Source organism: Tetrahymena thermophila (assembly GCF_000189635.1).
Source record: "Tetrahymena thermophila SB210 genomic scaffold scf_8254590, whole genome shotgun sequence".
NCBI lineage: Eukaryota > Ciliophora > Oligohymenophorea > Hymenostomatida > Tetrahymenidae > Tetrahymena > Tetrahymena thermophila.
In genome coordinates this window covers 114,799-142,054 of record NW_002476361.1, presented here as the reverse complement: position 1 = coordinate 142,054, position 27,256 = coordinate 114,799, and the positions used below count along the sequence as shown (strand labels likewise).

The 27,256-nt window shown below is 22.0% G+C and overlaps 7 protein-coding genes across 7 annotated transcripts; 1 reads left to right on the top strand and 6 right to left on the bottom strand. All coding sequences in view use genetic code 6, as the record gives it.

Moving 5' to 3' along the window:
- Positions 1 to 1,677: 1,677 nt before the first annotated feature.
- Positions 1,678 to 5,289, bottom strand: TTHERM_00250930 (hypothetical protein; the record flags this gene model as incomplete). The annotated part of the gene is made up of 4 exons (XM_001019043.3): positions 4,478 to 5,289; positions 4,253 to 4,363; positions 3,744 to 4,201; positions 1,678 to 3,419 (listed from the first exon to the last, which is right to left on the bottom strand). The coding sequence occupies exons 1-4, from the start codon at positions 5,260 to 5,262 to the stop codon at positions 1,678 to 1,680; spliced, it is 3,096 nt and encodes a 1,031-aa protein (XP_001019043.3). The 5' UTR covers positions 5,263 to 5,289.
- A 688-nt stretch (positions 5,290 to 5,977) lies between these two features.
- Positions 5,978 to 6,757, bottom strand: TTHERM_00250929 (transmembrane protein, putative; the record flags this gene model as incomplete). The annotated part of the gene is made up of 1 exon (XM_001471360.1): positions 5,978 to 6,757. One exon carries the CDS (start codon positions 6,755 to 6,757, stop codon positions 5,978 to 5,980), a length of 780 nt encoding a protein of 259 aa, XP_001471410.1.
- Positions 6,758 to 7,919: 1,162 nt separating this feature from the next.
- TTHERM_00250920 (hypothetical protein) lies at positions 7,920 to 11,762 on the bottom strand (the record flags this gene model as incomplete). Its single annotated transcript, XM_001019042.1, has 2 exons — positions 7,920 to 10,349; positions 11,064 to 11,762. 2 exons carry the CDS (start codon positions 11,760 to 11,762, stop codon positions 7,920 to 7,922), a joined length of 3,129 nt encoding a protein of 1,042 aa, XP_001019042.1.
- Positions 11,763 to 14,656: 2,894 nt separating this feature from the next.
- On the bottom strand, positions 14,657 to 15,823 carry TTHERM_00250910 (NLI interacting factor-like phosphatase; the record flags this gene model as incomplete). Its single annotated transcript, XM_001019041.3, has 1 exon — positions 14,657 to 15,823. The coding sequence occupies one exon, from the start codon at positions 15,821 to 15,823 to the stop codon at positions 14,657 to 14,659; it is 1,167 nt and encodes a 388-aa protein (XP_001019041.2).
- Positions 15,824 to 18,930: 3,107 nt separating this feature from the next.
- Positions 18,931 to 20,643, top strand: TTHERM_00250900 (hypothetical protein; the record flags this gene model as incomplete). The annotated part of the gene is made up of 1 exon (XM_001019040.2): positions 18,931 to 20,643. The coding sequence occupies one exon, from the start codon at positions 18,931 to 18,933 to the stop codon at positions 20,641 to 20,643; it is 1,713 nt and encodes a 570-aa protein (XP_001019040.2).
- Positions 20,644 to 21,383: 740 nt separating this feature from the next.
- TTHERM_000250899 (transmembrane protein, putative) lies at positions 21,384 to 22,394 on the bottom strand (the record flags this gene model as incomplete). The annotated part of the gene is made up of 1 exon (XM_012798375.1): positions 21,384 to 22,394. The coding sequence occupies one exon, from the start codon at positions 22,392 to 22,394 to the stop codon at positions 21,384 to 21,386; it is 1,011 nt and encodes a 336-aa protein (XP_012653829.1).
- A 39-nt stretch (positions 22,395 to 22,433) lies between these two features.
- Positions 22,434 to 25,339, bottom strand: TTHERM_00250890 (protein kinase; the record flags this gene model as incomplete). Its single annotated transcript, XM_001019039.2, has 4 exons — positions 22,434 to 22,473; positions 22,541 to 22,631; positions 22,700 to 23,087; positions 24,392 to 25,339. The coding sequence occupies 4 exons, from the start codon at positions 25,337 to 25,339 to the stop codon at positions 22,434 to 22,436; spliced, it is 1,467 nt and encodes a 488-aa protein (XP_001019039.2).
- Positions 25,340 to 27,256: the final 1,917 nt, after the last annotated feature.

Genomic DNA, 27,256 nt, shown 5'->3' with positions numbered 1-27,256 from the left:
AATTTTCTGAAAATATTATATTCATTAAAAAAATAAAAAGTACTTATTTGAGTTTTTTTACTTAATTAAAAATAAATAAGCATTATAAATTAAAATTAAGATGTTTATTTTTTAAATTTTTTGGAATGAAAGAATAATTTCATTAGTTTTAAATTGATTTCAAGGTTAATGTAATATGAATGAATTTTGGTTTTTTATAAAATTTGAAAGATAAAAATACAAACCTCCCTTTTTTTGTAATTATGGGGAAGTTTTTTGGCATTTTTTTGTTTTAATCTTAATTATCTCACACTAAATAAAATAATTTATATTCTATACTTTTTGTATTTATTATTTTTAGAGCCTCATCAAAGCAAGCATGAACACAAAATTTGGCCAGAGTTTGGCTCAATAATTTTCTGATGAAAATTTTATAACTAGATAGCAAAACTTTTTTATATTTCTTACAATTATAAATTTATCTAAGTTTACTACAAATTATAAGTATATAAAATCAGACAGCATTTAATAAATATTTAATAATATAATTAATTAATTTCTTTATAGTCATATCAAATTACATAATAATATTATTACTTCAAAACAACAAATTTGTAAAATTTTCTCATTTCTTATTATTTTTCTTCTTTCTTAAATTATTTCTCAAAACAAAATTAACAAACACATTTTGTGTTCCTTCTATATGGCTTTTAATTATGAATATACACTACTTATTTCCCTTTTTCTTTGTAGTTATTATAAAATTTTTTTCTGCTTAGCTCTTTAATATCCATAATAAAATTTTTTAAATATAATTATTATCAAAGTTTAGAATAATTAATTTAATTTGATGAATTAAATTTTCTAATATCCACTTTAAATAAAGATACACTTCTTCAGGTAAATTAACAATTAACTCAAATTTTATATATATATATATATATATATATAATTGCATTAAATTATTTTATAACCATTTATTTCATTCTTAAGATATCATATTATATCCTAAAATAGAATAATAAGTAAGTTAAAATGCTATTTACTTTTCTTATATATGTTGTTTATTTAAATATTTATTTTTAACAAATAATATAAGTGTTATTTTTATTATTTAAAATAAATATTTATTTAACAATTAAAAATATTAAGATCAAATAAAATGTGCTTTCTAATGTCTACTTTAATATATTAGACACTTCATCAGTTAAAATATAAATTTTCTCAAATTTTTCTAAAAAATTTAATTGATTGATTTTATAACCATTTATTTCTTTCAATGCTTCTATATTATTTTAAATTTTTAGAATAGAATAAATAAATATTATGTAAGTTTTTAAATTCTTTACTTTTTTAAAAATGTTACATTTAAAATATTCATTTTATAGCCAACAAAAAATAAAGTTTTATTATTGTTTAAAATATTCTTACAACCGACAATAAATAATATTAAGATCAAATAAAAATGTGTCCTTTTTAAATAATTTATTGCAGCAATTATGAGTTTTTAAAAAAAATTTTCAAGAATTTTTTTACTTATTTTTCTTTAACTTGGAGTTTATAATAGCAATTAATAATTTATAATATTTTAAAAGAAAATTATTGGAATACAAGTTCTATGTAACAAATAAATTATATTTTATAAGAAAGATTTCATATTATTTTGTAGAAATTAATATACAAAAAAGAATAAGTAAATCAATAGTTGTTATTTGGCTAGAAGCTATCGTTGCTTTAATATACAAACTAGGGAGATAGCTATTGCTAAAAACTTTTTTTTCTAGAAGAAAATTAATTTTCTTTATCGCTAAAGCTGTGGTTAACTCTAAAGGATTCACTATTTGCACTAGCATATAGATCATCATTATTATCAAATATTCTTTATTCACCACTGTTGAAGATATTAACTTCACTTTTACTGCAATTAATATAAGATTTTGTAGAAGGATTTGATTTATGATCATTTTGTATGGTGAGAGCGGTATTCATTTTAGAGTAAGCTGACACTTAAGTTTCAGAATTTTAAAAATTGATATCTTGAAGTGAAGTGTTTTAATTATTTTAGCTTTTTACATCTTGTGCATTCTATTAATATCTGTTAACAGAACCTCCAGCACACTTTACTTAAAATTCTGAGAGAGGTGATTAAGGAGATTATTGATTTTGATTATATTGTAAGATATTAGCTTTTTAGTTTGCACTAATCTTTTTAATGTTCTAGAATTCATAATTGAATTTATTCTTACTACCTGATTCTTGCTTCATCAACTCATTTTCTTTTATAATTGATACTTCTCTAGCATGCACTTTTTCTTATAGTTTTTGTAATTATTATTTTTATTTTTCAGCTAGTTTCTGCATCTCAGATTGATACTATTTGGTTGTTATTTCTAAATTAGAAAAATTATAGTTATCATCTCTAGTAGCCTAGCAGTTTAAATCACCAAGGGTTTTGTTATTATAATTTTCATCATTCTTTTATTGTTTTAAAAATTAATGCTAAGATTTTTGCTATTGTACCTATTTTTGAGTATTCAAAAATTTCTCTGAATATTTATCACTATTCGGAGATTTACTCATATTATTTAGCTTAAAATCATTCTTTAGTTATGAAACAGGAATAATCCCTGATTGATTTTGTGATTCACTTTATTTTGAAGATTCAGCAACAGAATTTATAAAATTTTCTTTAATTTATTATTTAGTAGTATTTGAATTACTATTGAAGCTCTAACTCTTTAGTTAAAATGATTAGCTGTAGTTGTATTCAATTGTTTTAACTGACTGGCTAGGATTGTTTATTTAAGGATATCTTTCTCCTGCATAATTAATGGCTTTTTCTATTATTTCTTTTGCATAAGAATTGCTAGAAGTTGATGATTTTTAATCTTACGAAGAATCATTTTTCTTGAAAGTTTTATTCTAATCTGAATGATATCTGTATTCAGATCCCTCTTATTTACTTTATTAGTCTAGCGATGAATTTTAATGTTGATTATTAAATAAATGCTTATTATTATTTGAGTTGTTCATAGTCTTTGGAGAGCCTTATTAAAAATTAAAATTGACTTGATATTGTTAATTTGATGGCTGCAAATTAGTGCTACTTTTAGGTGTTAGTTAATTTGTTTACTGATGATAAAATATATTGTTACCATCTAAAAACTGATAAAGTTGTTTCTACTAAGTAACACTTGATTTTGTGTTGTACTCCTAATCTAAAATCTTGTTAGGCAAATTGACAGGTAAAGTAGATTTTTCCTATTCATATTTCTGGAGCATAATACCTCTCATATCTTCTTTACTGTCATACGATTATAGCTACTTTTGCAAGTTCCAGCTTTAAACTTTTGATTCTGTTAATTCTTTCTCTAATTTAGCACATCTAGTAGACAGACTAGTAATCTTCCACTTTATTTTCTCCTTTAGTGACATCTTTTCTACATTAAAAAAATATTTATCTCAATATTAAAATATATTCATTTATTAAATAATTTCTTTCACTAAAATGAATCAATTTTATAGAAGCAGATAAAAATTTAAAATGATTAATTTAGAATTTTTACTTAGAAAAATATTTAATTGGTCAATGAAATTAATTTAAATATTTAATTTATTTATGTAATTTATAAATTAAATAACGAATCTGTATTTAATATTTAAAAGAAATAAATTTATATTTTATTAATTTGAATTATGTTTTTTACTACTTATTAACTAACCATTTTATTTATGATTTTTATATGAATAAATGAATAAATTACTGTAGTATTCTTCTGTGTTTATTTATTGTTTACGAAGTTCCTCTTCTTCTTATTCGTCAAGCACAAAACTTGAGTCTGAAAAAACTTCATCACTACTTCCACTTAGTCTCATCTGCTATTTAAGTATTTAGTTTTCTTCTATCAGTTTTTATATTTATTAGTGCAAATCTTCCACTCTATTCATTTTCTTTAAATTCTCTAAAGAACTTATTTGCTTTACAATATGCTAAAAATTGTAATCCTTATTTGACTTTTTGTTCTTACTGCTCTTTTTCTTGATTTATTCAGTTGAGTCTTCTGTATATCCTTAATTTTCACTGGCTTAAGAATCTTCAGGAATGTCTTGTTCGCTCTAATTAAAAGATAGTTTTTATTTTTTGGCTTTTTTGTAGTTTTTCGCGTCTTGGTGATCTGATGACTAGCATGAGTCTTCTAATTTTTCATTAGTATCATTCATACTATTTAAAATTGAATTTTATTTGTATCAATTTTAAGTTAGTTAAATTTACTTTGTGGCTTCATCATTTAGTAAAAGATTTTAAGAATAGGTTTTAACCATAAGCTTTCTTTATTCTAATTCTTGCTCCAAAATTTATTTTCTCATGTTGCATAATTCAAACCTATTTATAAAAAAGAATATTTACTTATTAGTTTACATTTCTTTAAATTAAAAAAAAACATTTATTTTATCATGACATAACAATAATTTTGAGCGAAAATGACAAAATAATTACTTTTATCTCCAAGATAATGCTTCCTAAATGAGTTTCTCATTAAGAGATAGCAGTCTTTGAATTTCTTGGCTTAAGTCATTTACTTTTCCACCTAGAGCAAAAACCATTTAATCATTCTACTAAGTAGACTAAACTTAAAATTAGTTTTATAATTTCATTGTCTGCTTCTAAAGTGGGATATTTTATTAAATTTGCTATCCTTTTAAAAGCTAAATACCAGGATTTTATTGGACTTGCTGCTAATTTATCTAGTTGTTGTTTATTTATAAGGGTTAAAGAGGTACTTAAGCAGGAGAAAATGTGCCAGATTTATTTACATTATTTTATAATTATTATTACTATTATTGGATCTATATAGCTTTCTTTTAATTTTAATTCTACTAATTATTTTAAGAAGAGTAGAAACTGTTTGAAGTCGAAGATAAAGGGGAGTGGATCATATTTTGAATAGAATCATTAAAAAACACCATATTAACTTAATTAGAAGTCTGTGATTAATTACAAGGTGATAAAGAGCGATGCTTATTATTCTATCCTGGTGCTGCAACAACTTAATTTACACTGACTGCATTATTCTATTTCAATTAAGCATATCCTGTACTATTAATGTACTAAATTGGAGAAACATGCTAGACCTACTCAGGCGAATTCTACTTTATTGTTCTGATAAACTCAGAGGAGCTTGATCTATTTGGAATATAGAATGTATCAGATGAAGTTTTAAGTTATTTTATTAGAGGATTTTATATGTCTTAAGTAGGGTTTATCTTCACTTGTCTTATCATTCTTTCTTTAAGTGGTAAAAATAATAAGCTTTTCTATTTGTTTTTTAATTTTTGAATTATGGAATGTATTCAAATGACTAATTAATTAATCTATTTTTTAATTTATTAAAATATATAATCTCTTTCTTTAATAAATGGATATCTATCTATCTATTCATTTTTTTTAATGACATAAAATTTTAACGTTATAAATCAAATATGCATAATAAAATCCATAAGAATCTTTTATTTAAATGAAATTTAAATCCAAAGCAGGCAAATTTCAACTCTTCATAAATACAAAATCTATATATTTATCATTTTGAATGAAATATGCATGCAAAATGCAATACATAATTCTTAACTTAAAAAAGAAAATAAGGATTGAGTTCAAATTAATATGCTCATTAACTTAAATCAATTTTAAAATATAATTTTTCAATAAATTTTAAACATTTTATTTTGATTTCATATTTATTTTATTATGAACAAAAGTGTTTCTAAAATTGGTTTACTAAATTTTCCAATGTAATTAATATTTTATTAAAATAATATATGCAAAAATTAATTTTATGAGCGAATTTTAATCTGAAAGTTGTACTTTATGAAAAAAAAACAAAACAAATTAATTTTAAATTAAATTTAGCAGAAAAATCTAATTTTATTGTTAATAATTTAAACATTCAGCTAGTGATAAAATATTAAAAATTTAAAAAAATTATTAACTATTTTTTCATCACTGGACCAAGTACTTAACTTATTTCTTAGGATTTTTTCCTAAAACAACCACATTAAATAAGTCATGGCAAGGTTAATAATTTAACCCCTCTTAGATACAAGTAATGTCTTATATTAAATTTAATCCATCTTCTTCAAGAGCAGCACCACAAGCATTAGCAACATTTGCTACATAAATACCACAATTCAAAAGGTCTGGTAAATCTGATTTAATCCTTCCAGCAATCATTACAACACCATTTTTAGTTTTTTCAAACCATAATTTAACTTTATCAGGAATCTAGTCAACAATACTCTTAAATTCATCCTTAGACTCCTCAAAAGCAACTCTAAACTCATCTTAAGCTTTACTTATAACAGCTTTAAAATTATCACCAAAGTCTTCAAATCCGTTTTTCACATCATTACCAAATTCTACAAATGCATCTTTAACATCACCACCAAAATCTTCAGATTTATCTTTAACTTCTTTTCCAATATCTACAAAAGTATCTTTAACATCGTCTCCAAAATCTTCAGCTGTATCTTTGACTACTTTTCCAATATCTTCAAATGTATCCTTGACATTTCCACCAAAATCTTCAAAGCCATGCTTAACATCGTTTCCAAGGTCATCAAAACCATTTTTCACTGAATCCCCAACATCTTCGAAAGTATTTTTAATGTCATCAAAGATATTTCCTAAATCCTTTAATTAATTCTATCTATGAACTAAATAAATAGTTAAAGATGTAAAAAGTGTAATAAAAATTAAGGGAATGACTAAAAGAGTTTTCATTTTTATTTTTTTATTTATTTAATATTAATTTAATTTTATTAATAATAATATTTTTGGTTTCAATTTTCAGTATATAAAGCAGAAAATAGCTTAATTTAATATTTATTTAAAAAAAATTAGTAAGAGGAAAAAATAAAAGTGTTTTACATTAAATATTACTAACTTTTAATAAACAAATGGTTCTATTTTTCAATATTATTTATTAAATTTCTCCATGCTTTATTTTATCAGCTTACTTTGGAAAAATGATATAATTCTACTTAAAGGGCTTTTTGAATAATTTGGTAGTATGTAAGTAAATTGAATATATTTTTTTTAATTTTCAAAAATTGTTATAATATTGATTATTACTATAGGCAAGGCACTTTATCTTCAGCATAATTTGAATATTAAAGAATAAAAAATCATAATTTTATCACTTTTTTGAGCCTCATTTTTTGCTAATTTTACATAATTTGTGAAAAAAGTTTGTTATTTGTTAATAAATATAAAAGCATAAGATAAACCTTAATTATTTTGTAAAAATTTATTTATACTTCCTGATTTGTTAAGAGAATTAATTATCCACTCTAATTTGGAGGTCTATTTTATGGTCTTAGATTGGAAACTTCAAAAATTTTTAAATTTCAAAATATAATAAAAATATTTTCATTCATTTTTCACTAATTCTCCCCCTCCCCCGTTTTTTCTTTAAAAAAATTTTATTTTATTTTTTCACTGATTTTTTTTATCTTTAATAAATAAAAGGATTTATTTTATGAACGAATAATTAAGGTCTGTGATGATAATCATAAAAATACAAAATATTATGTATATTTTAACATATTTTTAAGTATTATTGTACTAATAGATTGAATTATAACAATTGTTGTGGTAAATAGATAAATATTATTAATTTATTTAAAAAAGAGAAAATGAAAATAAGTATGTAATTCATCTGTGAAAAATATACATAAGTTGTTATTAATCTTTGTCTATGAAATATAAGAGTTTTGTGTTGACAGATTTGCTTAGATTATAATAATGTATGATATATAGCATATAAAATAATATGTTTAATAAGTCTACTTTATTTTATAAAATTTACAGATTTATTTTTAATATATTTTTATATCATAAATATGATTTCATTTATTTCTATTTTGTTTTGTGATTTATTTTATCAAAATAGTTTTTTCTAGTAGTTGTGATTTTATTGTGCGCCTGGTAAGGTAATTGTTCTAGCTATTGTAGGGCTTGACAAGCGTTTAGACTAGGTAGTATTTACGGCAGAAGATATATAATAGTTACTATTAGGAGTTGCCAATACAGAGATAGGGGAAATACTTCCAATTTCAACAATACTATTGCTCTACTTTTATATAGGGTCATTGAATATTACTTGACTTTATTATATATTCAGTGAATTATTCAAATCACTAATTGTTTTATTTTGCTATGTTAAAGATTTATTAGGATCTAGATAATTGCTATTGTTGTTGTTAATTTACATTTTTTAGAGTTATGTTGCAAATGTATTAGTTGATGATGGTGCATTGTCTTAGCTAGAGGATGTTATTTGGTTGTCTCTGATTAATGTCTGATAGAAAATATTTGTATTTAATTGATTTGTATTAATTTTGTCAATTAGCTCTAAATACTTCAAGCTATTTGGGGATTTGCAGGTTGACCTTCCTTTACTTACTCCATTTTGTGAATTTTGAGAGTTTCTTGAAGGTGATGTCTGCTTTAATAGTGTACTTTGTTTATAAGTGTCAAGATTAATAATGTCAATACTTTCTTTACTAATGTTATTTATTAGCCCATATTCGTTCTAGGAATTTACAAGGTGAGCATTAATGCTGGGAAGCTGAGTAGAATCTTATTTAATTGAGCCAAAATTTTAGATTTGAGAATCTATCATTTAATTTGATCCAAATTAATTTGAATTATATTAATTAGATGATACTGAGTTGAATTAGTTTGAGTTACGCTAGTGAGATGATGAACAAATTTAATTAGATAATGAATTGTTATTATTTGCTTCTTCTTCTTTGATAATAAATATTCCTTTTTCATTATCCTTTGATTCTTCTTTCAAAAGTTTTTGAATTTTTAGTTTTGTTTACTCTGAGGGTTTTGCAAAGCCTTGTATATCATCATCTGAGCTTTATTTATTACTTGACAGATTCAGTGAAACCATAGGAATAGGTTCTTGATTTTGCTCATCATTAAGAGTCTCAATGTGGTTTGCAAGGTCGTTCTAGAAGATATTTTTATTATTGAATGACACATAAACTTGGTTTTCTCTTGTATTTTATCTGTTATTTTATTCTTTATTGCTTTGGATTGTTTTATCATTATTCCTAGGTGTATCTTCATGAGTAATATCACCATATGTTTATTCTTATTTGCTCTAAGGAGTGTGCTGTCTTTATTTAATATCTTCATTCAGCTTTTCATCGTTATTAACAAACGATTATCTTTCTTTTTTGTTTGTTGTTTATAAATTTTAAGGAAAAATGCTTTGCAAATGTTGAGTAAGATTGAAATTTAATATCTCTGATTTTGTTTCTAATTAAAATGGATTATTTTATTTATTTGTTAGAAGGCTGATGTAAGTCGAAATACTACTTGGTTTTAGTATCTGGTAACTTAAATAAGACATATCTACTTTATTAATACTTTCTTAAAACTGCTCTAGTTTATCGTTGTATTTGTTGTAAATCACCTTGAAAGGCTTTAGATCAAGATTATTAAAAATATTGCTAATATTATCTTTGATATCACATCTTATGTTTTTCATATCTTTCATTTACTGCTTAAGATTTTACTCGATTCCATTCAACTCCAGCATGCCATTTCCTTTTTATTATTCAATGTTCTGTAAGCTGACTTATTTCTCTTGCTCAATCATTGTTATTAATTCAAGCATTTTTTCTAAAATTATTTGTTTTTAGCACTCGTAGAATTCATGCAACTGTAACTTTTTGTTCTCTATTTTATCTAGCTTTTATTAAGATAAAACTCTAACATTATCTAACTTATTCATCAGATCTTCTAAGTACTCTTTTACTTTTAATTTATCCCCTTACAAATCCTTTATTTTGTTTTTAACTAAAATTTTATCAAAAGACTCTTCGAAATCTTCATCATTCTAATTTAATGCATTAAGAGTAGGTGTTTATTATTAAGAATTTAAATGATGATTATTAACTTCCTAAGTACTGGAGAAAGGTTCAAATATACTGACAGAAGCAGTAGATGTTTATTATCTTGGTGTTAGCAAAGTACTGCTAGGAGTGACTAACTGTGAGCTAGGTGAATTAGTTACATTAGAAATATTTCTTTGCTAGTTAGATTTTTAATTATTAACCTAATTAAAATTCAAATTAATCATTTTGTGCTACCCAAGACTCAATTTCATAGGAGTAGAGGTTGGATTAAAGCTATTCTATTGAATATTGTTAATATTGACTTATTGTAAAGGCTTTTTTTAACTTTACTATGAGTTCAATATTTCATGAAGTTTCAAGCCTTTTTTTACTAAGTTTACAGAACATTAAGTACAAAAGTAACTAACTACTCTATTCTCTATTACATAATAATGTGCCTTTGTTATAAAAAATATTATTAAAAATTTATTTCAAAACAAAGAAAAATTTTTATAATTATGATAATTTTATATAAAAATATAAATAAATGCAGAGTAATTTCTTGAATATTATTTTATGTCAAATTAAAATTTTTTTAATAAAACTTTAAAGAAAGACAAAATTTTAAATATGGTTTAATTAACATTTGTTTTATAAGAACAATTTTTTTTAGAAATTAGTTATTTAATAAGTTAAATAAAAATAGATTGATATTTTATTTAACTTAATAAATAAAGATGTCCTGTTAAAAGTATTTATTTATAAATAATAAAATTCTTTTTATATTGAAATACTAAAAAAATTTTATTAAATTTAAAGCCAGAAAATAATAAAACAATTAATTTAATAAACTTTTTATCATTTTTATTTTCTAAATTTCGAAAGAATTTTTTATTTAACTTAATATAATTTATATGGCTATATAAATTATATTAAAATTGCATTAACAATAAGTATGCAGTAATTGTAAAAATTATTTCACTTTGTAGTTTATTTTAAAAATTTTTATTGAAAGAGTAATTATCGAAAATGCAGTTAAATTAAATTTATGTTCTTGCTTTTGCTTTCGAGTGAAATTAAATCAGACAGTAATTAACTGATTTTCTTCTTTAAATTTGTATTCAATTTTAAAATTAGTAAATATTAATTAATTTGTTATTATTTTTATTTACCTAGACTGTGGTATGATTTTTACAGTTAATTTTGGAAAGACTTTTTTGGCATTAAATTTTCTCTTTTGAAGAGGAAGAAGTTGATGAGTTTAATCTTGAGAGTGAAGTTGGGGAAATGACTTGAGATAATTTTAAGTCTCCTTTCGACATATCAAGAAAATCTAAGGGCTATATGTTTAGCTGTTAAACTTAACTATTATTCAGTTACTGCTACTATATAAGCTTTTGCTCAAATTAATGTGTAGTAACTCTTGAAGAGTATAGCTTTTAACCACTGTTGTTTAAGATTTAATTTTAAGCATTTTATATTTGGATTTGAGAGCCTTTGCTATTTTGTTAAAGTTAACTTGTTCTATTTTATGATGGAACAGAGCTGAATTGAGCAATAATATTAATATTTTCTTTTTCTTTGGAAGAATTTTAATTTTAATTGTAATTGTTATGTGTTGTTCTCTTTGAGTTTTATACTAATCTGTGTGATATGCTTGTAGGTTCTATACTATTTCTTTTAGCGTTAAGCTAAAAGGGCTATGTCTAGTTTAAAGTAAAGCTATTGTTCGAGTAATTCTTAGGAGAGCACTCAGTTCGAAGTGGTTTTTATATCATATTAATGGCTTTACCTTTAGAATTTAATTAGCTTGCATTATTAATTTAGCTATTCATAGCTATGTTGATGTTGTTTTGGCTATAAGATTTCATTCTATCAAATCAAGTTGAAGGAAACTGCAATTATTTAATAATAGATTTCTTTAGTAAAAGAATTTAATTATTTATTTATTTTTCTTTCAGTTTTGAAATGAATCAACAATACTTATCAGTCTTTTTGCTATTAGTCAATCTTTCCCTTTACTTATTATTAACTATTAAAATATTAAAAAATGTTCTCTATTTAATTATTAATTAACCCTTTTTCTTGTTATTTCTAATAATAAATTAATAACAAAAATTTACTTGCAAATTCATTTCATTTAATTTTTTGTTAAACTGCAAAATTTTATGAATTTATATTAAAAAATATATTGATTGAATGTCATACATAGCTAATGAATTTATAGTTTTAAGCATATTATTTAATTGATTAATTATCTTTAAAAATAGGAGTGTTTATTTCTGCAAATATTTCAAATATTTAAATTCAAAATCAGATTTACTAAATGATTGACTAAACAAAGAGCAACTACATATTATCAAAATTAAATTAACTTTTAATTTCGTCTAAGGATTTTAATTAAATAAATAAATATCAAAAAGTAACTAAAATATTTATAGTTAATTTTAAATTTATTTTTTATAAAATAATTCTTTTAATAATTATTTAAAGTAAAATAATATTTTAAATATAAAAAAAAATAAAGAATTAATAAATAAATAAAAAAATTCAAAGAATTTGTATAATTTAATTAACTTTTACAAAAATCTAACATTTTTTATCATAAAATAATTTTTATAAAACTTAAAACAAATATTTTTTAAATAATATTAAGGTAACAAATATTTTGAAACAAAGGCTTTTATCTTTAATTATAACTTACTCTTTTTATCAATATATTTTTAACAACCAACAAAACCAAGTATTTAAAACATAGCCAAATTAAGTATTTCAATTTTAAATTAAAATCAAATAAAAATTCTTAAAATAAATTAATTTTTATTTTATTCATAAATAAGTTTCAAATTTAAGTCTAATTAGATTAATTTTTTTTTAATTTCCAATAAATTCTATTCAAATTTTGAATGGCTAAAATTATGTTTATTTAAAATATTTTGTAATTTTAATTTATCATTTTCATGTACTAAAAATAGAAAATATATTTACATTTAAATATCTTGGTAGAATTTTTTTCTAGAACTAACGGATAAATAATATTTAAATAGTCAGCAGTAAAACTAATGGTAAATGAACCTTTCATTTTTTTGGTTAATCTTTTATATTACAGATTAATAACTTTGATTTAATTTAGATTATAAACTAAATTTTATGAATATTAATACATGGGAAAGAGATTTTGTGTTGAGAAATACTTATTTGTCCATAGTAATTTTATATAAGTTGAACAGTGGTAGAAGCGTATGGTATTATATATAGACAATAAATTCGAATTAAAGGATTTAAATAATAAAGAAACATAATTTTTTCATTAATTAATAAAATGACGAATTATGTACCAGGTTCAATAAAATAATAGATAAATACAAAACTTAATTTAACAGAGTAGAGTATTTAGATATTTGGGGCATGCAAGTCTATTGTAGTTCGAAAATCTAGGAGGGATACGAAACATTAAATTTTTAACTGATATTAGAGTGTGAATATAGCAATAAATATATTATTAGATTTACTTTAAGATGCAATTAATATCAGATTTTTATAAATAATGATTATATTATAAAAGAAATATTATTTATATTAGTAGGAAGCAAGCATGTTTCAATAGATTGTTTGTTTGTTGACGCTTATTTAAATTTATGCATTGATTTATTTTGAAAGTAATATTTATAATTTCTCCCAGATGTAAGATAAATTTCTATAATAATTGATTGACTTATATTGATTTTTACAGATTTAAGGAACAAATACTTTTTGATTGACACACTAATGCGATACTGTATTAATAATCGTATTATTCATAAGATATTGCGAATTAAAATAATCTTTTAAAAACTTTATTTGTTTATCTTTAATTTTGTCGAATCGTAAAAATTAATACCTAATAGAATGAATATATTTATATATCCGTTTTAAAGATTTGCTTTGATTTTTCGGAAAATAAAATTTGAATGTTTTTATTATTTGTTTATTTGATTACTTATTTATTTAATTAATAGAAGCCACATTAATTTTTTGAAGTATATACTTTTTGCATTTGAAATTAAAAGTGGAAATAATTTGAAAATAAGTATACTGACTCACAAAATACTTTGATATAATTTAATAAATAGCAATTATTTTAGTAGATTTATTATTAGCATAATCACATGGAGAAAGTCTGAGATTCATTTGTAATTGGAAATTTAAGGAAATTAAATAAATACGTTATAAATAGTAAGTTTAAATATATATTATTATATAAATATGGTGAATTGAAGGTAAAATATTTTATAAATTAAACTAATATTAAATTATAACTGGTTATTTTTATCTAATTATTAGATTATAAATAGATTTATTTATTTATTTATTTTTTATTAGTATTTGTTATGTATGTATGGTATCTATATAATAGTAGCATATAAATAATCAATTGGTAAGTGAGTGAGTAAGTGTTAGTTTTTCTCCCTAATCTTCTTCTTTCTTATTTAATTTTAAATTTTATTTTTACAGAGTACGTTTGAATATTTTTTAGCAGTAAATATTTTTGGCTGCGTTTTCTTTTAAAGAATCTAATGCATAATTTTAGTTAATTAATCCTATAGAACTAACTAAACAGAGGATAAGAAGATGAGAAACAAAATTATATATTCATTCAGTAAAGCAAATTATGCTGGTTGCAAGTAAGAAAGTTGTAAGGCTATTCAATAATTAGAGTGTTGTCTTTATTTTATATATTTTTATATATATTGTATTACTTATTATTTGATAGCTTTTTTATTTTTCAACTTTAGTAGCTTTGAATGAAGTCTTTGAAGTTCCCAGTGAATTTGCACATCTTATTCAAAATGTTTTAGAACTTTTGGAGTTCCCTGTCATTCTTATCTGAGAAGAAGTCTTTAATTTTGAAAGCATTTTCTATGTTGTTACTAACGCAAGCTTAATTATTATCGATCATTACAGTACGGTTGAGGTCTAAGCCTAATGTTTTAAGGCTCTTCAAATACTATTTGCCATCATAAAAGCATGAAGAGCGATCGTAAACTTTCTTTATCACTGATCTAGGGTCAATTATTTTAACTACCTCCTCAGCATAGTCTCTTGTAGATGCAGTGTAAATATATATATTGAAATTAAGAGCACATTGTTCTAGGAATTCTTGCAAATACCCTCTTTGGTGCAAGTAATAGTTTTTTTACTGGTTTTAGAATTACACAGTGATAATAGAGGAATCATCGTTGAGACTCTTTTCATTGCAGTGAATTAATGTCTCATCTAAGTCTAATACAAGATTATTTGGATGTTCTTCATACATTTTTAAATAGGATAAAGTTGAATTTGTTGACATATTTAATTATTAATCATAATTGAAAGATAGTAAGGGGTTTTCGTTTAAGAAATTATTCATGGAGTTTTCCATTTTGTCTAGATTTGAAATTGTGTTATCAGAAATAATTGAGGTAGAATAAGTGGAAGAAGAAGAAGGAGAAGATAAAGCTTGGGACATTTGAGCCTTGTTAATAAGGTTCTTCCTTTCAAGCAATCTGCGTTTTTGAGTATCTGCGTCAGTTCTAAGGATGAAACAAATTAGTTTACAGCAGAAGAGGTAATCATAAACGAATTTCATGAAGTGAATAAAGGATTCAAACGCATCAAAAAATCTAGCTTTCAAAAACCTATTGAAGGAGAAATTTCGTTTATACTTATAAGTATGTTCCTTTTCTTCGTCAATTTTTTTCTATTCGTAGTCATCGTAATCTCCGTACATCTTCAGCTTACGAGTAACAGTTTTCTTTTTCACATGCTTTACCTGCTTAGCTTAGTAAGAATTTTACTGTTCATAAAGAGAGACAGGAGAAGATGATTATGATTGCAATTACTGTATTGAAGTATCTTCATAATTAGATAAATGGATTGGTTGGTGGTAGATAACACTTGAAGGTGCTTGCATTGTTTCAACAAGAAGAAATAGTATTAAGAAAGGAGGGCAGATTTGTTTTAAGATGAGCTATTTCAATCACTTATAAATGTGAGTTAAGTTAGCGAGCTTTCTGAAGCAGCTAGGAATATTTCCTATAGCAAGCAAAAGAAATTAATAAATAAGTATTTTTAGTTAAGAATAAATATTCTTTAAAATGAGATGTCTTTTAATTCTTATAACAATATTATTAATTACTTAATTTGATTACTTGCTTTTTTTACTTTTTGTCAAGCGTATTCTTTTAATAGTTTTTATGTATGTATGTATCTCTATTAAGAAATATAGACTGACTGATTTAATTAGCTTGAGAAAAAATAGATAGATAGATAGATACTATTGATTATTGAATTATTTATTTATTTATTGATTTATTTACTCTTTCAATAAATAAAGAAAGCTTAATTTATATTTATTCCTGCTGATCAATAACAGTGTATTTATTTATTTATTTTATAATGATAATGTGGGGGAGTATTTGAATGGAGGTTAATGTTTCAAGGTGAGTTAAATGAAAATTCTTTAAATAGGACTATTTACTTTTGGATTCTAATATTATTTGCTATTGATCCACCTTAGAAATTCTTGTAATTTATTAGGTGGGCAGTCAATTAATGAATGAATGAATATATATTTAAATTATAAAGTCGAACTCTTTGTCTGATGCACTACTTCTGATAAATTAATTGGTATTTGTTTTACTTTTTCATGCTATTTTCAATGTAGGCAAATTTATGAAAGAAAAAAAAATTGAGCTGTTTGATTTTTTTTTGTTTTTTAATTGCATACTAAAGAAAATTTGCTTGCTTATTTATTTGTAAATTATTTGGTAAAGAATTAGTTTTGCTTTCCATAATTTTTGACAATAAACAGAGTTTTTTTTCATGAATAACATAATGAAACTTTAAATTTTCATTTTAGTTGATTGATGCTCATAAAAACTTTTATTAATTAAAAGAACTTTTCTTTTTATTCATAGTTTTTTTACACGAATTTCTATTACGCTGCTATTTTATTTAATACCAAAATAGTATTAATAATTATATACAAAAATATAGACATTTGAGATGCGTCTTTTGTTTGCTTTTTTTTATTTCTGGACGCCTATGAAAAAAGATATTAATTTTTTTTTTTTGCATTCTTTGATTTAAAATCTATCCATATAATATTACATATTTTTTAAATTGGTAATCCTTCAAGTAATAATAAATATATTATAATAATTCGATTTTTTAACTTGCAATAAATCGTAACGCAATTTTTTTTTCTCCTTTAATATTAAATTTCGTCACTTTTGACCACTCCTTAAATTTGAGAGCTAGCACTCGCTTTTTAAGAAACTATCAATTGAATCCCATTTAAATATGTTTTAGAATAATCATTAAAGATTTATTTAATTCAAATTATCAGTAAGCATATCAAGCCAACAAAAAAAAATAGATGAATTTATTTTGTATGAATACTTGAGAAACAAGTCAAATTTACAAATGACGCAATAAATATAAATTTTTTAAATAATTTAAAATTTGACACATACTACTTCAAAAAAAGAATATTTCTATTGCTTTCTATCAGATATTCTATTCAAATTATATTCCTATTAATGCATATTTTAGAAGTATAATCCCATATAATTAAATTTAGACCATAAAACAACACCATCCGTTTATCCTTCACACGTTCCTGCAAAACAATTTTAGATATCTCTAGTTAATACTCTTTTTAAATACACAAATTGTCAATCAGAATTCTAATGAAAGAAAAACAAATTCAGCATTTAAAATGCAGTAATTACATGTAACGCCACCTAAAAAAATCTAAAATATCGACATTAAGTATCAAAAAATAACTATTTATTAAATTTTAGGTGAATATTTGATAACCACCTAATAAATTAAAAGATAATATACCTGTAAATTAGCTAAAGAGAGTTTCTAAGTTATAAGGAAAAAGTAAACAATAAAATTTATTGTAATAACAAAAAAAGAATAAATAAATAAATAAATGACGGATTAGTTATAAACAAAAAATAATAGATTAAATTTCATCTAATAAACATTAAATTTATCCTATTTATTTTATTAAATTACATTATTTTTATTTTTAGCAATATTCTAATTATTATTTTTATATTTTATTACTATTCATTCCTTAGCCTAACTAAAACTAATATAAACAAAAAATAGATATCATCGCAAACCAATTAAAGAATTCTTGTTAATAAAAATTAAGCAAATCAATTAACAAATAAACTATTAATTTTTCTGGAATAAATTAAAATTTATAGAGCATCTATATAAAAATTTTCTATCAATTATATTTATTTAAAATAATTTCGTTTAAAATTATAAATAAAATAAAAAATAAATCTGAATTAATTTGTAAAATTTAAATTGATTTAAAATAAAAAATTAATTTTAATTTATAAATTTAATACCCAAATTATTTATAAAATAAATAAAAAATTCATTTAAAAAACAAAAAATATTTAAATTATGCTTTTAAAAATTAATAATTAATTTAAATCTATTTTCAAATTGACTAATTTGAAATGAGATAGATTAGAAAACGTCTTTATTTTTAAATTAGATATTAAATTGAAGCTATTTTGGATAAAGAGATCATATGTATTATTCTTATTTTAAATAAAAAATCATATTACTACACAAACTAAATTAAAATAAAAAATTTAATTAATTTTAAAAATATTTAATTACCTTTAACCTTCATTTTAATGATTATTAAATATTTAAAAATGAACAAAAATTGTTAAAAAAACTAAAAATTGGTTAATTTTCACCTAATAGCCCTATTATTAATTTTCTCTCTTTTCAGAATATATATCTATTTATAATATAATTTTAGTAGCAATAATAAAAAGAGCTTATTTACTTAGAATATTAATTTAATTGTTTTTATAATTTCCCGCTTTTTAAATAGTCTAAGAATTTAACAAAATGTCAAAAATTTTGTTTATATTTAGTTAGTAATGATTATAAGGTTTAAATTAAATTTACCGCTTAAAATATTTAAAGAATTTAACATATTTCATCAAACTAAATACCTTTATAAACACATAGATGATTTATACAAATATTTTATTTATAAAAAATTTTTTAAACTATAAAAAATTTAATTAATATATGTTGACAATAATTGATCAGCTTCTTGAAAAGGGAAAATCAGCTGTATTTAAGTTAGAGGATGAAATACTTCAAATTTAAACTTAAGACACTTATTCCTAAATAATAAGAATTCCTATTTTACAGATTGAATATCAATAAATAGCTTAAAAGCTTGCTTAAATTTATAAACAACTAAATTAGAATTCTTATAAAGAAATAATTTCAATAGTTAACTAAATGAATTTATTTAATCTTGAAAATGAAATAAATAACAAATTAATTAGTAGCTATTAGGAGGAGGAAGAAGATGAAGAAATTGGCAGTGATGAAGAAGATAACCAATCTGAGGAGTAAGAAGAATAAGAAAGTTCATTTTAAGAGGAAGAAGAAGAAGAAGAAAGAGAAATAAATATGGAAATTGAAAATAATATTTAAGAAATAACAATTGAATAACTATAACAAAATAAAAAAAATTAAGAATAAGAAGAAGATGATGATGATTATGATGAAATACATGATATTTTGCTTTTAATTTAAAAAGATAGTATAGATATAGTTAAAAGAAATTAAAAAATCCTTGAAGAAAAATTATATTCTACTAAAAAAGCTTAAAATAGGCATTTCAAAAAAAAAGAAAAGAAATTTGAGGACCTATTTGAATAAGAATATTACACCAGATTTCTTAAAAATAAAAATATGAATAAACATTTCTAGAAAATATTAAAATAAAAATCTAACAAAAATTAAAAGTTACTTAAAGTTAACTCTTATTAAGATGAGTTCAAAAATTTGAATGAGCTAATTATCAACATGATATCTAAAGATAGTAATTTTGAAATTGAAATAAACTTCAGCTTAATAAGGAATTGTTTATTTGAACAGGAATTAGAAATCTAAAATCTCTAATTTGTTAATATACAAAGACTCTACCATACAAATCAACAAAAATATAGAAATGTTGATCATTCTAATTTTTATTCTGATTTAATTGAATTGTTAGATGAGAAAAACTAAGTTTTAAAAGTTGAAAACCTAGATTTCTTTATTGAAGATCAAAACATAATAACTCATGACCAAAACCAAAGCATTGATCATTGTATGTGTTGTTATAATGTAGTAAGCAATTGTGGTAATTATGGGTTTTAACAAAGGATATTTAATTTAAAAAATATTGTAGCACAAAGCATACAAATTGAATTATAGTAAAATGATCCAGTTTTTCATGACATAATTCTTCATAATAAAGTGAAATAAATTACATTTACAGGAGAATATGGATTTGGTGTTAATTTTATTTTTAAGAATGGTGCCTATATCAATTAAGTTAATTGGAATATTAAAAAGTTTTCTCTTCCTTTTACTATTTGGGTTTTTGAGAAATTTTTTATCGGAAAAATAGGACACTTATGTTTTTAAAATTTAACCAATCAATGCTATTATGATAGTTTAGTTAACCCAAGCATATTTACATCACCTATCTCATACTCTTTTAACAAATATCATAGAGAATATGACAAATATGGTAATAATTAATAAATAGTAAAAGATCTTTAAGTAAAACTTAACGAAAGATTCATATTCTAAATGCAAAGTATAATTCTTTATAAGCTATCAGATTTATACTTTAATCTGAGTCCTTTTAAAATTGTTTAAGATTTATACTTTTGATAACAAAAAATTCAAACCAAGTAAAATGCTAGCCATAAAATAATATCATCATTCAATAGTTTGTATGTAAAATATTTTACAATTCATTTCTTATAAGTTAATCAATTAGTTTGATTTAAATTAATATATTTTATTTAATTTCATTTCAAACAAAATAATTTTATAAAAAAAAATTTAATTTAGAAATAATTAAATATTTTAATTGTCAAAAAACATTTATTTTTATATTAATTATAAAGTGATAAAACAAGAGAAAAAAAATCTAATTAATCTTTTTAATCTTGAAAAATTAATATTTAGTTAAATCTAATAAAAATTTTATTAATTAAATAATTATTTGCTCTTCAATATAAAATACTTCAAATTAATTTATGATTAACTTAATTCATTTTAAATTTTTTATGTAGCTTTTTTAATTTTTGAATATGGTATAAATTTAAAGATTTTTATTGCTTAAAAAACATATTTTTCAAACAATAAAATCAATTTATTATTAAATTATTTAATAGATACTTTTTTAATTGATATTGCTAAAGTAAAAGGAAACAAATTTTTTTGATTATTTGTATTGGAATGGATAATTTTTGTAACTGAATAGAAATGAAATAAAATTTATACAAATTGTAATAAAAATTAAATGTAAGTTTATTAGTCACTTCATCATTTATAAGAAAAACCAACATTTTTACTATATAACTGTTTTATTTATTATTGAATTTATATATTTGCTTGTTTCTTTATCAATTAGTAAATAAAGATGTATTAATTAATTTAATTTAGTTTGTTAGTTAGTTATTTATTTATTTAGTTATTCTGTTAGTAAGTAAGATACAGACTAACATTTTAGGTAGGTAATTAGGTTTAGATTAATAATTTAACACTTTATTTATATGATTTATAACGTATAGAATAAGAAGTTGTATACTATAAATACAAAGAAGAAATTATGGATAGATAATAACTACTATTTTTTCATATCTACTTGCTAATTTTTAGTTTGTTTGTTTGTTAGTTATTATTTTATTTATTTTTAGCTAGTCAGTTATGTGTTTATTTATTTATTGGAAATAAATTTGGAGATACTTAAAAGAAACATTGAATTACTACAATCTAATACTTCTAATTCTTCTAGTAGCTTTTTTTATTGATTAATTGATATATAGTTAAATAGCTACAGAAAAATAATGCCGAATTTTATATTATTCAGCAAACAATTTTTTTGGTTTAATATTTTTGCAGTTAATTATGTCTTTCAATTTATTTTATTATTTAAAACAAACTAAATTTTAAAATAATATTTTAAGCAAAAATGCAATTTATCTATTAAATTTGTTTGCTTTTTGAAGAAGTATTTTGATAATTATCTTAATTAATTTTTTAAGCATATCTAACTGAATTATAATCTAGCTAATATAAGTAATTTGATGATCTATAGTGAAGTGTAATATAAACTAGTGAGTGATTAAGTCTTAATTGATAGTTTTTAGTTTATTTATTTATGTAATTAGTGTTGGTTGAGTTTATTTGTTAATAAATTGGAATTAATTCTATTTATATTTGAAAAAACAATATTAAATTTTATTTTGAGTTAATTTTGTGAAGAAGTGAGTAATTGAGTGAGTGAGTAAGTGATGAGATTATATTAAAAGCTTTATTTATTATAAATTTTCTCTTTAGCAAGAGTTATAAGTTTCAACTATAAATTTTATTTAAATTATTATGGCTTATAATTTTGAAAACGGAGTAAACATCGCAGCGAGTACCTAACAAGCTACTAACTTTTTTTTCTTTCATTTTGCTTATATCCTTGAACGTAAAAAATTGAAAAACCTATTAGAATTATTTTGAAATAATAAATAAAATTATAAAAATATTCAGCTTAGCTTATTAAATGTACTTAGGCTGTGTTGTATTGTGATTCAATTTCATTATTTTATCTTCTAAACTTAAATCATCACCATATGCATCAAGTTAAAATTTGCTAGAATCTTATTTTATTTAAAAAAATTTTAATCTTTTTTTAAAAAGCTTAAATAAAAAATATAAGTTTGCTTACAAGCATCTACAGACTCTTTTTCCTCTATTGTAAATTGCTTTGTGGTGAAAAATGTAGATTTTTTAGTTTTTGCTCTTGTATTATTCCTCATCAAAGAAGGTTTTTTAGAACCACTTCTACTAAAAGATCCTTGAGTCTGGAGTATGCCACCATTTGTCATCATTGTTTAATGGCTTATCATTGTTCCGAATCTATCACCTCTTCTATTTGGGTTATTGCCAAAGTTTATCACATTATGAGATGCTGTTTTATGAAGTAAGTTTTGTTATGCTGCACCGCCTCCTGCGTTTACCGAACCTTATCTCTATGCCAAGACTGTATCTTGTTATCTTCCTCCTCCTTCTCTAAAGCCTCCAGCAGAGTTTTAAATTATAACTGTATTATTTCTCTGTTTAATAAAATTAGTAGTTTAGTTATTAATTATATCAGATATTTTTAATAAATAAGAGTGTGTTCTAAAAGTTATCTTGAACAAATTTAGTTAAGTATTTATTATGCTCATAATATCAAAAAAAATTATTTATCTTAAATTTATATACTCTGTTTGACTTATTTTAAAATGTTATTTCTTTAGATATATTTTTCTCAAAATAACTGCAATTATTTTAATAGAAAAATTTAGTTTTATATAAATTATTTATATTTTATCTTTGCTAAGCTTCATCTAACTAACATGATTGAAAAATTTTATAAATTAGTTTTTATATTTTGAAATATTTTAATGAGTTTGTAAATCAAAAAAATTTTTTATTTTTATTTTGAATTTTTTACTGATTTCTTTTAATTACTGGTTTTTTTAAATTAATCATACAAAATTTTTAGAATTTTATAGATCTAGTTTGGAGAAAATAAATTATTGGATAAAAGCTTCTATTGAAATATTATTTTAGTTTAATAATGGATTTAAAATCTAAATGAGATAAAACCAAATGTGAGTAAATATAGCCCATTTAGAAAATTTATTGAGTAATTAAATGACCAAATTGGCTTATAAATAATAGTTTAGCTTATTATGTACAAAATTATCTGTAAAGTAAAAATATTGATTGATTGGTAGTGTTTTATCGATTAATAAAAGTAGGAAGGATTTTGTGGTAAAATCAAGAATATTTGGGTTTAATATAGAATAAATTAATTTTGCTATAAAATTCTTTCTTTAGTCTATAATACTTAAAAGGTTCCAATAAATTAAATATAGGAAGTATTTTAATTTGCAAATAATTCTTTTAATTATCATAATTTTTAAATTATTTTTAAGCTTGCCTACACTTGAATTGAATTCTACCATTTGGACTTATTAAATTTATTTATTTATTACCACTTGCTTTTTTTACTTGCAGTTCTTATTTGCTTATTCGTTCAAGTAAAGGGAATTAAAAAGTAAAAATTAGTTGTTTATTTATTTAATTGCAAATATTGTTTGTTTCAAACTATCAAAATTCAATTATTATTAATACATACCAAGCAAAATTGAATTCTTTTTGCATAGCTACAAAATTTATTAATAAAATAATGTTTTTTGTTTGCTTTTTTTATTTATTTATTTATTAAATTAACAATAATTAATAATAAGAACACATCTTTTTTGGGTTTGTTTTTGCTAATAAGTATTTTTGTAGTAGTACTAAAGCTTTTTTTAGATGCTTGATGAATTTTATTAGATAACTTGAATATTTATTGAAAAAAACTTACATTTTTTTGTTAATTCCTGCGCATTTTTTATATTTTCCAATCAAACATTCCATCTTGCTGATAGTTGAGAAACTTCATCGTGTTTTTGAACTAAGTAATTAGGTTCTTATAATCGGGCCTATCCTTAAAACCCAAAGATTTTACATATTTCATATATTCGAGAAAGATAGAAGGCAGGCCTTTAGTAAGCTCTTCTAATTTAATTGTTTGTTTCATATTTTATACATATTCTTTACGAGTTGAATTTATTCCCTACCAAGGCAATTTCCCTTTTGCGAAATAAATTAAAATATAGCCTAAAGATTCAAGATCGTCTTTTCTACTCTGCTCGTTGCCGTGATGAGCAGTGATCGCACAATACCTATATGTTCCTACAAATTATCTCAAAGCCTTTGGCTCAATATGTTCCTTCGTTTACATATTTATGTACGCCTTCGACATTCCAAAATCCACAACGTAAAGTCGCTCATCCTTTCCTTTTCCCATCATCATATTTTCAGGCTTAAGATCACGATGAATGTACCCAGCGTCGTGAATTTGCTCCATTATAGTAAGTAAGTCGATTGAGAGCATAAGAACTGTTTTTACACTGAATCTTTTCTGGCAAAATGCAAAGTAGAATCCTAAATCTTTATCCAAAAGAGTCATTGCGACATACTAATAACTTGAATTGTTTCCATAACTAATAATTTTTGGCACTCCTTCAATATTAGATAAGTCCTTCAAAATACGAATTTCATCTTCCAACATCATTAATGTATCTTTATCTGGATTTTTTAACACCTTGACTGCTACTTCCATTTTAAGATTCTTCTCGATTGCCTGAAAAACTGTTCCAAATGAACCACTATTTATAATGTTCATAATTCTAAATTGTTATGGTACTATACCATTATTGGAATCCTGCTGTTTCCCTTTCTAAGAAGCTCTATCTCCTTTATCGCTCATTCAATAAATGTATTTATCCTTTTTTTACTAATATCTCCTATAAGTAGTTATTCTCACTATCTTATATTTGCTTTCTATAAATAAAATAGTTTGCTGTTAACCCTCCTTATTTTTACTTAAATAACGTTCTCCTTTATATTTTTAATAATCTGTGAGACTCCTAAATTTTCTTTATTTCTTAATTTATCACAATTAGAGCTATTTATTCAACCAAACACAAAATTTAATTAAAAGCAAGTAAAAAATAATCAATCATTTAATCAATCAACCAAAGACAAGCAAACAACCATAGATAGATGACCTTTAAATCATTCATTCATTCAACCATCCCTTCTGAATTTATTTTATCGCTAACTAAGCTCATTATTTTATTATATTTTGCATTCATATAGCTTTACTTACTTACTTACCACTATTAAAACATTGCTTTAGTCATTTATTATTTGTTTTTCGCACATTTTTTATTTTCAACTTTATTTATTCATTAAAAAAGTAATGTAAAATTAATAAAATTTTTTATTCAATTAAGCTATTTTTTTTTATTTGGCCATTTCTATATAAACTTAGTATAATACTTCATCAATCAATATATACTTAATACAAACATTTATACATATAAATATAATTTACATATTATATCATTCAAAAGTCAGTCAATTTTCAATTTCATTTATATATTTTAGTTTTAATCATTCTTGATAAATTTAACATATTATTAACTTTTTAAATTAGCTTGCAATTTAATCATATGCATTTATTTTCATAACTGCAACAAATAAAATTTTTTAATTTACCTTATGAATATTAAAATAAAAATGGTAATTAATTGATCGATCACTAGCTAGGTAAACTTAGCACTAAAGAAATAAATCCAAAATATAAACTCTTTATTTATTTTTTATTTCCTTAATAAGGATTTTGGTATTTTTTGTTTTGTATTTTATTGAATTACAAATAAATTTAATTTTTATGTTATTGAAAACAAAAAAAATTCATTCAAATTAAATATATTTTTTTTACAATAAATTTCCTTTGAAACTATGATAAAAATTTAATTTAATTAAATTAAAGGAAATAAATGTTTTGTTTAAAATAAATGTTGTAAAATTTCTCATCAAACCGTTTAATTTTTTTATCATTTGCGATGAATTCCTAAAACTATTGGAAGGTATTATTAAAATAAAAAATGATGATGCATTTGTAGTAAAAATATATAGAATAATGGCAAGCAATCTACTATATTTAAAAATTACTCTAAAAAATAATATTAAAGAAATATTTTTTTAATTAAAGGAATTAGACTAATAAATATACTAAGTTAATTATTTTTCTTAAATTAATATTTTAGAAGACATACAATCGAAATTTATCAAAGATTCTGATCAGTTTTTCTAAAGATTTTTCAACCACAGTATATTTTATGAATGTAAAGTATTTATATTTAAAATATTCTAAAGATATTAAATATGATACTACAAATAATTTGAGAGAAGTTTTATTACAAACTTACTAATAATTTTCTTTTTTTATAGGGTTAGTTTAAGCTATTATTTAGGGATGTATTCTATAGTTATTTTCACAATTCAATTTAGATAAAATACAATCCTTTTTATGAATTAATTTAACTATCTAATAAGTAATAAGTTAGTTTTTAATGATTTGTTAATTTATTTTGCAAAAATATTTAAAAATCTTCATATTTAATTTAAAATATTTTTTTAATTTTGTATTTAATTTTTTTTAAGTTTTCAAAAATCATTGTGCATTTTTAGAACTATTTCTAAAAAATTGGAAGTAAATAATTTAAAAAGTTATACTTGTAAACACAATTAATGTGAAGGAAGCTATTTAAATACATAGGAAAAAATTTTAATTTATTCAATGGTTTTTGGATATTTTATACTATCTTAAATGTAA